The sequence below is a fragment of the Ovis aries genome, chromosome 12 (genome assembly GCF_016772045.2).
Source record: "Ovis aries strain OAR_USU_Benz2616 breed Rambouillet chromosome 12, ARS-UI_Ramb_v3.0, whole genome shotgun sequence".
Taxonomy (NCBI): Eukaryota; Metazoa; Chordata; class Mammalia; order Artiodactyla; family Bovidae; genus Ovis; species Ovis aries.
This window is the reverse complement of record NC_056065.1, coordinates 56,830,918-56,844,099: the sequence shown is the minus strand read 5'-3', so window position 1 is coordinate 56,844,099 and position 13,182 is coordinate 56,830,918. Positions and strand designations below refer to the sequence as shown.

The 13,182-nt window shown below is 39.9% G+C and overlaps 1 protein-coding gene across 1 annotated transcript; it reads right to left on the bottom strand.

Moving 5' to 3' along the window:
• Positions 1-10,439: 10,439 nt before the first annotated feature.
• Positions 10,440-12,569, bottom strand: LOC101117093 (shugoshin 1-like). Its single transcript, XM_042229522.2, is given in 3 exon segments — positions 10,440-11,769; positions 11,771-12,365; positions 12,368-12,569. Coding segments are annotated over 3 exon segments (1,551 nt in total). The 5' UTR covers positions 12,429-12,569; the 3' UTR covers positions 10,440-10,874.
• Positions 12,570-13,182: the final 613 nt, after the last annotated feature.

Genomic DNA, 13,182 nt, shown 5'->3' with positions numbered 1-13,182 from the left:
CATGCATGACTAATGGAAAAACAATAGCTTTGACTCTATGGATGTTTGTCGGCAAAGTAATATCTCTGCTTTTTAATACGCTGTCTAGGATTGTTATAGCTTTTCTTCTAAGGAGCAAGTGTCTTTTAATTTCATGGCTGCAGTCACCATCTGCAGTGATTTTAGAGCCCAAGAAAATAAAGTCTCTCACTGTTTCCACTGTTTTCCCATCTATTTGCGATGAAGTGATGGGACCAGATGCCATGATCTTAGTTTTATGAATGTTGAGTTTTAAGCTAACTATTTCACTCTCCTCTTTCATTTTTATCAAGAGGCTCTTTAGTCCCTCTTCACTTTCTACCATAAGGGTGGTGTCATCTGCATATCTGAGGCTATTGATATTTCTCCCAGCAATCTTGATTCCAGCTTGTGCTTCATCCAGCCTGGTGTTTCACATGATGAACTCTGCATATATATAAGTTAAATAAGCAGAGTGACAATATACAGACTTGATATTCTCCTTTCCAATTTTGTACCAGTCCAATGTTCCATGTCCACTTCTAACTGTTGTTTTTTGACCAGCATACAGATTTCGCAGGAGGCAGGTCAGGTGGTCTGGTATTCCCATCTCTCACAGTTTGTTGTGATCCACACAGTCAAAGGCTTTAGCATAGCCAATGAAGCAGAAGTAGATGTTTTTCTGGAACTCTCTTGCTTTTTCAACAATCCAACGAATGTTGGCAATTTGATCTCTGGTTCCTCTGCCTTTTCTAAATCCGGCTTGAACATCTGAAATTTCTCGGTTCACATACTGTTGAAGTCTAGCCTGGAGAATTTTGAGCATTACTTTGCTAGAGTGTGAAATGACTGCAATTGTGTGGTAGTCTGAGCATTCTTTGGCATTGCCTTTCTTTGGAATTAGAATGAAAATTGACCTTTTCCAGTCCTGTGGCCAGTGCTGAGTTTTCCAAATTTGCTGGTGTATTCAGTGCAGCACTTTCACAGCATCATCTTTTAGGATTTGAAATAGCTCACCTGGAATTCCATCACCTCCACTAGCTTTGTTCATAGTGATGCTTCCTAAGACCCACTTGACTTAGCATTCCAGGGTATCTGGCTCTAGGTGAGTGATCACACCATCGTGTTAATCTGGGTCATTAAGATCTTTTTTGTATAGTTCTTCTGTGTATTCTTGTCACCTCTTTTTAATATCTTCTGCTTTTGTTAGTCTTATTTGCTTCTATTCTTTATTGTGCCCATCTTTGCATGAAATGTTCCCTTGGTGTTTCTAATTTTCTTGAAGAGATCTCTAGTCTTTCCCATTCTATTGTTTCCCACTTTTTCTTTACATTGATCACTGAGGAAGGCTTTGCTCTCTCCTTGCTATTCTTTGGAACTCTGCATTCAGATGCTTATATCTTTCCTTTTCTCCTTTGCCTTTCACTTCTCTTCTTTTCTCAGGTATTTATAAGGCCTCCTCATGTAGCCATTTTACCTTTGTGATTTTTTTTTTCCTTGGGGATGGTTTTGATCACATCCTCCTGTACAATGTTTCAAACCTCCATCCATAGTTCTTCAGGCACTCTGTCTATCAGATCTAATCTCTTGAATCTATTTGTCACTTCCACTGTATAATCATAAGGGATTTGATTTAGGTCATACCTGAATGGTCTAGTGGTTTTCCCTACTTTCTTCAGTTTTAGTATGAATTTTGCAATAAGGAGTTCATGATCTGAGCCACAGTCAGCTCCTGGTCTTGCTTTTGCTGACTGTATAGAGCTCCTTCATCTTTGGCTGCAAAGAATATAATCAATCTGATTTCGGTATTGACCATTGGGTTATGCCCATGTGTATAGTTGTCTCTTGTGTTTTTGGAAAAGGATGTTTGCTATGACCACTTCATTCTCTTAGCAAAACTCTGTTAGCCTTTGCCCTGCTTCATTTTCTATTCCAAGGCCAAACTTGCCTGTTACTCTTGGGATCTCTTGGCTTCCTACTTTTGCATTCCACTCCCCTATGATGAAAATGACATCTGTTTTTGCATATATATTATATGCGTATTTACAACGGAATATTACTCAGCCTAAAAAAAGAATGAAATAATACCATTTGCAGGAACATGGATGGACCTAGAGGTTACCATACTAAGCAACATCGGAATGATAAAGACAAATATATGATATCATTTATATGTGGAATCTAAAATATAACACAAATGAACATATCTACAAAACAGAGACTGACTCACAGATATAGAGAACAGACTTGTGGTTGCCAAGGGGGATGAGAGGTGGATGAGGGAAGGATTGGAAGTTTGTGATTAGCAGATGCAAACTATTATATTTATAATAATAAAGGACTAGGTCCTGTTGTATAGAACAGTTCAGTTCATTTCAGTCGCTCAGTCGTGTCTGACTCTTTGTGACTGCATGAATCACAGTATGCCAGGCCTCCCTGTCCATCAACAACTCCCAGAGTTCACTCAAACTCATGTCCATCGAGTTGGTGATGCCATCCAGCCATCTCATCCTCTGTCGTCCCCTTCTCCTCCTGCCCCCAATCCCTCCCAGCATCAGGGCCTTTTCCAATGAGTCAACTCTTCGCATGAGGTGGCCAAAGTATTGGAGGTTCAGCTTCAGCATCAGTCCTTCCAATGAACACCCACGACTGATCTCCTTTAGGATAGACTGGTTGGATCTCCACGCAGTCCAAGGGACTCTCTAGAATCAAGATTTCTGGGAGAAATATCAATAACCTTAGATATGCAGATGACACCACCCTATGGCAGAAAGTGAAGAGGAACTCAAAAGTCTCTTGATGAAAGTGAAAGAGGAGAGTGGAAAAGTTGGCTTAAAGTTCAACATTCAGAAAATGAAGATCATGGCATCTGGTCCCATCACTTCATGGGAAATAGATGGGGAAACAGTGGAAACAGGGTCAGACTTTATTTTTGGGGGCTCCAAAAATTGCAGCCATGCAATTAACAGATGCTTACTCCTTGGAAGGAAAGTTATGACCAACCTAGATAGGATATTGGAAAGCAGAGATATTACTTTGCCAACAAAGGTCCGTCTAGTCAAAGTTATGGTTTTTCCAATGGTCATGTATGGATGTGAGAGTTGGACTGTGAAGAAAGCTGAGCACTGAAGAATCGATGCTTTTGAACTGTATAGCACAGGGAACTATATTTAATATCCCATGATAAACCCTAATGGAAAGAAATATGAAAAAGGATATATGTAAAACTAAGTCACTTTCATGTATAGCAGATATTAACACAACATTATAAATCAACTATACTTCAATAAAAATATTTTTACATTTCTTAATTATTTTTAATAAAGCTTCAGCTGCAGTGTGCAGCATTTACTAAGTTGCTCCTGTCAGTGATTATATAAACTAATAAAAGTATTAAGCAATAATATTTTATTATTAAAATTCATTAAGATTATATGCCATTATTCTGATATATAGTTCTTTCCAAAGATAATTAAAGGTAATAATAATGCTGAATTATAGGACATTACAATTAGGACAGGAGGAACAGTGCATCCAGATTAAACTGCCTGACCTAAAATGTTATGTTATAAAATCTTTCTGAAGAAATAAATGCATTTCATTCATTCAACAAATACTTACTGCCTGAGCCACCAGAGAAGCCCTACTCTACAAATATTTAAATTGAGTACCTATAAAAGTAAAATATGTTATACTATCAACTTTGGATGAGTACTAATGTTTATTTATTATATTTTTATGCATATAGTCTATGATAAGTATGATAAACATTGTTCTTCTTAAATATATTTAATAAATTTAATTATGAAACTCTGAAAAAATTCCATATAGTTCTCTCAAAATGTCTCTGGGACCAATTTTTCTTTGTAAAAATACACATTAAAAAATTTGAGGTAGGAATTCCCTGATGGTCCAGTGGTTAAAACTGTGCTTTCACTGCTAACTGTCCAGGTTTGATCCTTCGTTGGGGAACTGTAAGCCACAGAGTGTGGCAAAAAAAAAAAAAAATTCAGGGCAATGGACCACATCAATTTCCTTGCTCCCAAATGTTTCAAAGAAAAAATTACCACGCTATACTTGAACTTTTCTCTGTGAGATTTCTTTTTCAAAATAGATTTTTTAAAAAATATGGATAAAAGATAAAAGATAGGCTAGAGATTGCATTCTTTGAGACTTTGGAGTAGTTTTACTGTAGAATCAAGCCTTGAGGCTCTAAGCGTCTTGCTCTGCCTTCCACTTGATAAATCCTTTTCCGCTTCAGGGCCTCTGTGCTTGCATTCCCACTGCTAGAAATCCCTGATTATGTCCATGGCTTTGTTCCTCACTGCACTCGGGTCCTGGCTCAAACATCATCTCCTCTGGCAGTACGTTCCTCCATCACTCTCCATCCTTTTCCCGGCTGCAGTAGACTGTTACTTGAATCTGCTTTGGGCCTCTGTGCTTCAAATAACAAAAAGAAATTCATGTGTAATAGACTCAGCATTAAGATGGCTCCATGACATGGATCCTGAAACAAATTATAGCATTACTCATCCTTATACATGAATAAAGATCCTATTTTCAGACATAGTGACATTTACTGGTTTGAAAACTATTTTCATCTTAATATTAAAGAATATTACTTTTGTTAAAAAATCTCTTGAAGGTCTGATGACATTTGCTGATTGAATCTGAAAGTCAAGTACGCCTCCCAGGCACTATGAATGTCAGTTTTAAAGACAGACAGACCTGGCTTCAGATCTCAGGTCTGCAGCTAACTAGCTATGTGAGCATAATCAAATAATTCTCACTAAAACCACCAGAAACCTTCTTTTGATTTGATCTAATAGACACTTTTCGGTTCTTACATGATTGGTTCATGCAATTGTTGATAAAGATAACTTTTCTTTTTCCCAGAAATTTTGTTTTCTTTTTACATTTTTAGCTGCTCCATATCAGCCACCTTTGCAGACTCCTCCTTTCTTCATCTTTCAAATATTTATGTTCCTCACGAATCTGAATGAGGCCCTTTTATCTCCTCACTCTCCATCCTTTCTCAATGCTATCACCCACTCTCAGGCTTAGACATCCAATGTACCAACTTAGCTTTAAGTTCTCTCTTAAAGGGAAGATACAGTTTTACAACTATCTAATTGATACCATCATGTAAATTTTCCAGAGAGACTTCAGATGAATTGTGTCTAAACCAGAACTTTGCATTTTCATCACACAGCCTGATATGCTCTTGCTTCCTGTGCTAACGAAGGCACTTTGACCCATTCCCATCACCCACTTCATAACCCTGCTTCTTCCTCTGCCTCATTCTCACCTTCACCCTTCCATTCTCTGGGTCCTCAGTCACTTCAGTTGTGTCCAACTCTGTGGGACCCTATGGACTACAGCCTGCCAGGCTCCTCTGTCCCTGAGGATTCTCCAGGCAAGAATACTGGGGTGGGTTGCCATGCCCTTCTCCAGGGGATCTTCCCGACCCAGGGATTGAACCTGCGTCTCTATTGTCTCCTGAATTGGCAGGTGGGTCTTTATCACTAGCGCCCCCTGGGAAGCCCAGTCACCAAATCTTGTCACAGCTTCCTCCTGTGTGTCTCTCAAATCTGTCCATGTCGCTTCACTCTCACTGTCGGTGCCCTTGTTCAGGGGAAAAGATCACCTCTGTCCTGGATCAGCCCTAGAGAACAGATGCTTAAATTTGTGGCACTACTATAAGAAAGAGTTAATGAGCAACTTCAAGTATTTGGAGTAAATTAATGTTTTACTCTAGCGGTTTCTGACTCTCAGGGAAGGTGAAAGTACCTCAAAAGGCCTTTTTTGGGAATCAGAGACCAATAGTCTTGATAAGATTTCTATATTAATTCATGCTAAAGCAGAAAATAAAAGCATTTATCCTTTGGGGACAATAACTAAGTGACACTATACAAGATCCAAAAAAAAAAAAGAAAAGAAATTTAACCAATCTGATTCTACTTGGTCCAGCTGGTTAGACTGAAAATACTAACAGTTAAGATTTAACCGTTTAAGAGATTTAGGGCTAAATCTATTTATAATAAAATGGTAATACTATTAATGATTGGGCTTTCATATTAATTAAAATACTATGCCTATGCCTCTTGTGACTGACTTGAAAGCATCAAAATGATAATTCTATAAATATCCTACTTTGTCTAAAGTATATTAGCTTTTAGAAATAGTTACTAAGTAAATAATAGTTACCACTCTTAATAATAAAAAGACAATCCAATTAAAAAATAGACAAAGGATCTGAATAGACATTCCCCAAAGAATATACACAAAAAAGTCCATGAAAATATGTTCAACATTATAAGGAAAGAAATGCAAATTAAAACTACAATGAGATACCTACTTTATATCCACTAAGGTGGCTATCATAAAAAAAAAAAGAACACTAATAAGTGTTGGTGAGGATATAGAAATTGGAACCCTCATATATTGCTGGTGGGCATGTTAAATAGCGCAACTTCTTTGGAAAACAGTTCCTCAAAATACTATCATCACTCAGCAACTTCACTTCAATGGATATACACAAGAGAAATGAAAACACATCTACACAAAAATAAACTTGTACACAAATTTTCACAGCAGCATTTATAAGAGCCAAAAGTAGAAACAACCCAAATGTTTATCAACTGATAAATGGAGAAATGAAATGTGATAAATCTATGGAGTGGAATATTATTCAGGCATAAAACAGAATAGTTTATGTACTACAACACATAAGTAAGTAAGTAAGTAAAGTCACTCAGTCGTGTCCGACCCTTTGTGACCCCGTGGACTGCAGCCCACCAGGCTCCTCAGTCCAACACATATGAAAACACATATGAACCTTGAAAACAAGATTTCTTTTTCATTTCTAATTACTTTTCATCACTAAGTAACAGAAGTCAGACACAAAAGTCCATATATTGTATGATACCATTCATGTGAAACACACAGATCTGTGGAAACAGCAAGTAGATTTGTGGTTGCCTGTGGCTCAAGAGTGATTGGGGGAGGAAGGAGATAGGAAATGACTGTGGATGGATATGGGCTTAACAGGCAGCACTAGTGGCAAAGAACCTGCCTGCCAACGTAGGAGACATAAGAGACATGGGTTTGATCCCTGGGTTGGGAAGATCCCCTGGAGGAGGGCACAGCAACCCACTCCAGTATTCTTCCCTGGAGAATCCCCATGGACAGAGGAGCCTGGCTGGTTTACAGCCCATGGGGTCACAAAGAGTGAACACAACTGAAGTGACATGTGGATGGATTCCAAACATGTGAATGGATACGGGGTTTGTGGAGAGGAAACAAAGAAGCTCTAAAATTAGATTGTGGTGATGATTACACAACCATGTGAATACATTTACAGCCACACTGAATTCACCCTTTAAATGGATGAATTGCATAGTATGCTAATCATAACTCAATAAGTCTCAATTTCTTTAAAAGGGAGAGAGAGAAAAAAGAAGCCAGTACACAAAGCTTGTTTATCAATAGTGTTGGTTAGAAATGCATTTGAGCATCACCATCAGGGTGATAGTCTAGAGGCAGGAAACGACTCTTGGCTCTCTGCTGCTCTACGGCACCCTCATGAATCCAGGTTCTGGGATTCATGGGGCCTGCTCTTTGACACCTGATGGTTACAAGAAGAATGCTGTACCTCCAAATACCCAATCAAAACAGGAACGATAGGAAGAGGGCAGTAATACTTACTTCTGTCCTATTACCAAGAAAGCAAAGCTTTCAAAGACATAACTGGCTGACTCCCACTTATATCTCATTTGCTGAGAACTACGTCCCATGGCTACCCCCAGCTTCACAAGAGCCTTAAGAAGTAAGTGATTTTCACATGACAGCTCCATTCAAAGAGTTTTGTAGGCAGTGAAGAAAAAGGGAAGGGTAGAAAAATAACCCTCATAACATCTCTCTCCACACACAGACCCTGGAAGCACTCCTAACATAGAATTACGCCAACAATCTTAATTTCTAAAAAACACAAGATTTACATCTGCTATCTATGGGGTCACACACAGTCAGACACGACGGAAGCGACTTAGCAGCAGCAGCAGCCTGGTTGGTACAGAATATAAGCAAATCTCTCCCTCCTTTCACCTTTCCTTATCCCTCTTCTGGCCACTGGGATGGCTTTCTTGCTACTGAGGCCACCTTCTAGATGCTTTACTTTCTAGTCTCTGGAAATTCCCAGATAGTTTGAGCAGGTGTTGACCAAAGAAAACACACAAGCGCGTGCACACACACACACATGCGTGTACACACACACACACACAGAATATCCTGCTGCTGCTGCTGCTGCTAAGTCGCTTCAGTCGTGTCCGACTCTGTGCAACCCCAGAGACAGCAGCCCACCAGGCTCCCCCGTCCCTGGGATTCTCCAGGCAAGAACACTGGAGTGGGTGGCCATTTCCTTCTCCAATGCACGAAAGTGAAAAGTGAAAGTGAAGTCACATAGTACTTAGACCAGCTATTACGACCCCATGGACTGCAGCCTACCAGGCTCCTCTATCCATGGGACTTTCCAGGCAAAGGAGTACTAGAGTGGGGTGCCATTGCCTTCTATGACACGATATCCTGACCACATACGAAATGCTCTGGTTTTCTAAGAAGGAAGAAAACTTGACTTCTCTTCCCATAATCTGTTAGCTTCATACCCTCCAACCTCTTCTCCCAACACACAAAGACCACCTCCCCCCCTACAAAGTCCCTTTTACTTTTCTCCTTCAGAGAGAGTCACCTTCAGTCTCTCTTAAGGCTGCGCTCTTCACCTACTCCTTGGTAATTTTCTCAGGTACATTCCTCTGTTTTAGCCATGTCATCATAGAAAAGCAAAATGTGGTGGGACTGTGCGCTAGTATCTGTGACACAGGTTTCTCTCAGAAGCCATTCTATTTCAGACCTTTATGTGGACCCGACAGTTTGCACCATCATATTTAGAAGTTCACCGTTTATTGAGGAAATACTACATGCCAGACAGTATGCCAGACACTGCCATGTGCCAGACACTAAATGCTCAGGACACATCAATATTATTTGCTGACATTACCCTTTAAGATTAGTGTGCTAGACCCAAAGCAGTTGAGTAACTTTCCAACTAGTTAGTTGCAGGACTGACATTTGAAGCCAGGTCTGTCCAACTATAAAATCCATATTATAGTATGGATGAGAGGGAACATCTTATTGTACCTAAGCCTCCAAATTCAATCAGCAACTGTCATCAGACCTCCAAGAGATTTTTTTTAAGTAATATTCTTTAATATTAACATGGAAATAGTTTCCAAACCAGTAAATATCATTATGTCTGAAAATAGAATCTTTATTGATGTATAAGAATGAGTAAGGGTACAACTTATTTCAGGATCAATGTCATGGAGCCATCTTAATGCTGTCTATTACCTATGAATTTCTTTTTGCTATATGGAACACAAAAGTCCAAAGGAAATTCACAGAAAATCTTCCCAGGACTTCCCTGGCAGTCCAGTGGTTAAGATTGCTTGCTTCCCTCGCTTCCACTGCAGCGGGCATGGGTTTGATCCCAAGTCAGGGAACTAAGATCCCATAAGCATCTGTGGTGTGACCAAAAAAAAGTGAAAAAAAAATCTTTCCTAAAAATGAATTATCAAATGTATTTACAGCATAATGTAAAATAAAAATCATCCACTCAGATTCATTGTATAACAATTTCCCCAATCGATTAATTTTTTAAATGTTCTCTATTCCAAATTATAAGTTCACTGAATATAACTTATTTCCATAACCTTTAAGTTATAAAGGGATTTCAAGCATAAGTTCTTGAAACAACTAAATAGACTGCCTTGGTAGAATTTCCTCAATTTTTCAGTGGCCAAGGGATTTACGTATGCAATATGTTCCATAGACTCATAAAGCATGATGCTACTGACTTCTTTATTTACCAAGAAAGTTAAGCGTGCAGTTCAGTTCAGTCACTCAGTCGTGTCTGAATCTTTGTGACCCATGAACCGCAGCATGCCAGGCCTCCCTGTCCATCACCCACTCCCGGAGTTTACCCAAACTCATGTCCATTGAGTCAGTGATGCCATCTAGCCATCTCATTCTCTGTCGTCCCCTTCTCCTCCTGCCTTCAATCTTTCCCAACATTAACGTCTTTTCAAATGAGTCAGCTCTTCACATCAGGTGGCCAAAGTACTGGAGTTTCAGCTTCAACATCAGTCCCTCCAATGAACACCTAGGACTGATTTCCTTTAGGATGGACTGGTTGGATCTCCTTGCAGTCCAAGGCACTCTCAAGAGTCTTCTTCAACACCACAGTTCAAAAGCATTAATTCTTCTGCGCTCAGCTTTCTTTATAGTCCAACTCTCACATCCATACATGACTACTGGAAAAACTATAGCCTTGACTAGATGGACCTTTGTTGACGAAGTAATGTCTCTGCTTTTTTTTTGAATGACAAGGGTTCATTTTATTCAAACACTGTACAAAGAGGTTCAAAAGATCTTCAGTCTGTTCTTCAAAAATTCATTCAAAAAAGATGCCTTATAATGAAAACATCTTAATTTGAAGAAACATGACTAATTTCCCAATGTTGGTATAAGATACATCAATTAAATTTTAGGCAATATAAAAAAATCTAAACTATGACAGTGCTTCAGTCCAGTTATTTATAGCTAGAAGAAAAATAAACCAAATGTATCAAAGGTCTAAGAAGACACATCACTTCTGAAGCACAGTTTTGAAGACATGGTCATGATCTATAGTCTTGTCAAGAGAATATTCTACAGCAACAGTTCAACCATCTGAATACTTTTACAGATTCCCTCTTGGCGCCACAGAATCGGGTGTAGGATGAATTTCAATGGCATCGAATACAGGCTTCATTGTACTTGCGTCACGTTTTTTTTCTTTTAGAACAGTGTCTGGAATCTTTTTTCTGCTTGAAAATAGGCGAATTCAAGAAACACAAATCTGTGAAAGGGTCCCCTCTCCTCAGCTTCGAAGCGAGCGTGGGTTCCTTATAGCTCACGACGGCGGCGGTGCACCGGCGTTCACGTAAAGACACTGGTGGGCTTTCGACGTTCTTCTTTGGAGAAAGAGAAAGCTTTCTGGTTTTCATCATAGGATACAAAGGGACATTCGTGATATCCTTCAGGCTAAAAGGAGGTGACTGGTGAGTTTCAGGCAGTGCACCAGGAGGCGTCTCAGAGCCCCTACATCTCAGTGCTTGTTTAGGCCGAGGCCTGGGGACCGGACTCCTGGCTGATTCACTGCTGAGATCTGGACTGGACTTGCACGTGGGAACATAGAGGTCATCAGAATCATCTCCTGAACAGCTTGATTCACAGACGCTCACTTCAGAGTCATTGCTGGTTTCCTCTCCTGCAGCATCATTGCACACTTTTTGCCGGAAAGGAGTAAGGTGAACACCCTCTTCCAAATTAAAATTGTAAGCATCACAGGAGGTGACAACTTCACTCAACTTTTTTTGGGAAACAGTTTTATTTTCACTTTTGCTCCCATTATACTTCGATACAGATTTTGATTTTCCCCTTTTGTTAGCTTTCTCTTTTCCTTTTCTCTCTTTGGCACCTCCGTGCTTACTTTTAGTTTGTTGCGATTTACAGTCATAAACGTCTTTCTTTGTTTTGGCAGATCGTCCTGGGTGAATGAGCCTTGGTGATAAGTAAATTTGACTCCTGTTGTACCGACAAACACTTTGTTCTACATTTTCAGGTATCCGTGTGTTTACTGGTGGGCCTACAAATCTAATCCTTTCTAGTTCCAGAGTCCTCTGACAAATGACTGATTCCAAAATCGTCCACAGCACTAGTCTGACATGGACTGTTAATGTATTTCTTTAAACCACGACGGAGAGATATAGTTCTAGGTAAGACAACATCAGTTGACTTATCTTCACTTGAATCCAAATCAAATCCTGGTCTGTCTTGAGAAATAGTAGGTACTGGCTCTTCTACTTGAAATGATTCTTTTTGTCCTGGACAGTCAGCATCCTCAAGAACTTGCGGTAAATGCTTCACAAATAAATCTCTGGAGTTGCTTTCATTATTGGAGTCCATTCCACTTTTGGAGTCCATTCCAGAGGGACATAATTCTAGGTTCTGAGCAGGTTCTTCTGTCTGTTGTGACATAAGTTTATTTTTCAGTGTGTACAGCTGATAGCTGAGGAAGTAACATTCTCTCCTCAGCTTTAAGATGACATCGTGGGCTTCTTTCAATTTGGACTTTTCATTTTCCAAAGCTAAGGCTAACATTCTGTTGTTGTCTTCATAGCTTAGCACTTTGGAAGTGTTGGTGATTGCTTGGCATGGCGCAATGATCAAAGACTTTTGTTTAATCTCTGTCAAATTTTTACTCCTTTTATTTGTTTCTTTATGTCTTCAAGACTATCTTGAAAAGACTTTTTGAGGCATCTCTCCTTGGCCATCTTCTGCTCTAGGACTGGGCCACGGCTTCCGCCACAGCTGTCGCTCTGCTCACACCACGCTCCGCGGGAAGGCCCAGCCGCGCGCGCCAGGACCCCCGGGACCCCAGCCTCAGACCTCGGGTCGCGCCGCCGTCCGCGTTCCAATGTCTCTGCTTTTTAACATGCTGTCTAGGTTGGTCATAACTTTTCTTCCAAGGAGTAAGCGTCTTTTAATTTCATGGCTGCAATCACTATCTGCAGTGATTTTGGAGCCCAAAATAATAAAGGCTGACACTGTTCCAGTTTCCCCATCTATCTGCCATGAAATGATGGGACCGGATGCCATGATCTTCGTTTTCTGAATGTTGAGCTTTAAGCCAACTTTTTCACTCTCCTCTTTCACTTTCATCAAGAGGCTCTTTAGTTCTTCTTCACTTTCTGCCATAAGGGTGGTGTCATCTGCATATCTGAGGTTATTGATATTTTTCTCGGCAATCTTGATTCCAGCTTGTGCTTCTTCCAGCCCAGCATTTCTCATGATATACTCTGCATAGAAGTTAAATAAACAGTGACAATATATAGCCTTGACGTACTCCTTTTCCTATTTGGAACCAGTCTGTTGTTCCATGTCCATTCTAACTGTTGCTTCCTGACCTGCATGTAGGTTTCTCAAGGGGCAGGTCAGGTGGTCTGGTATTCCCACCTCTTGAAGAATGTTCTATAGTTTATTGTGGTCCACATAGTCAAAGGCTTTGGCATAGTCAATAAAGCAGAA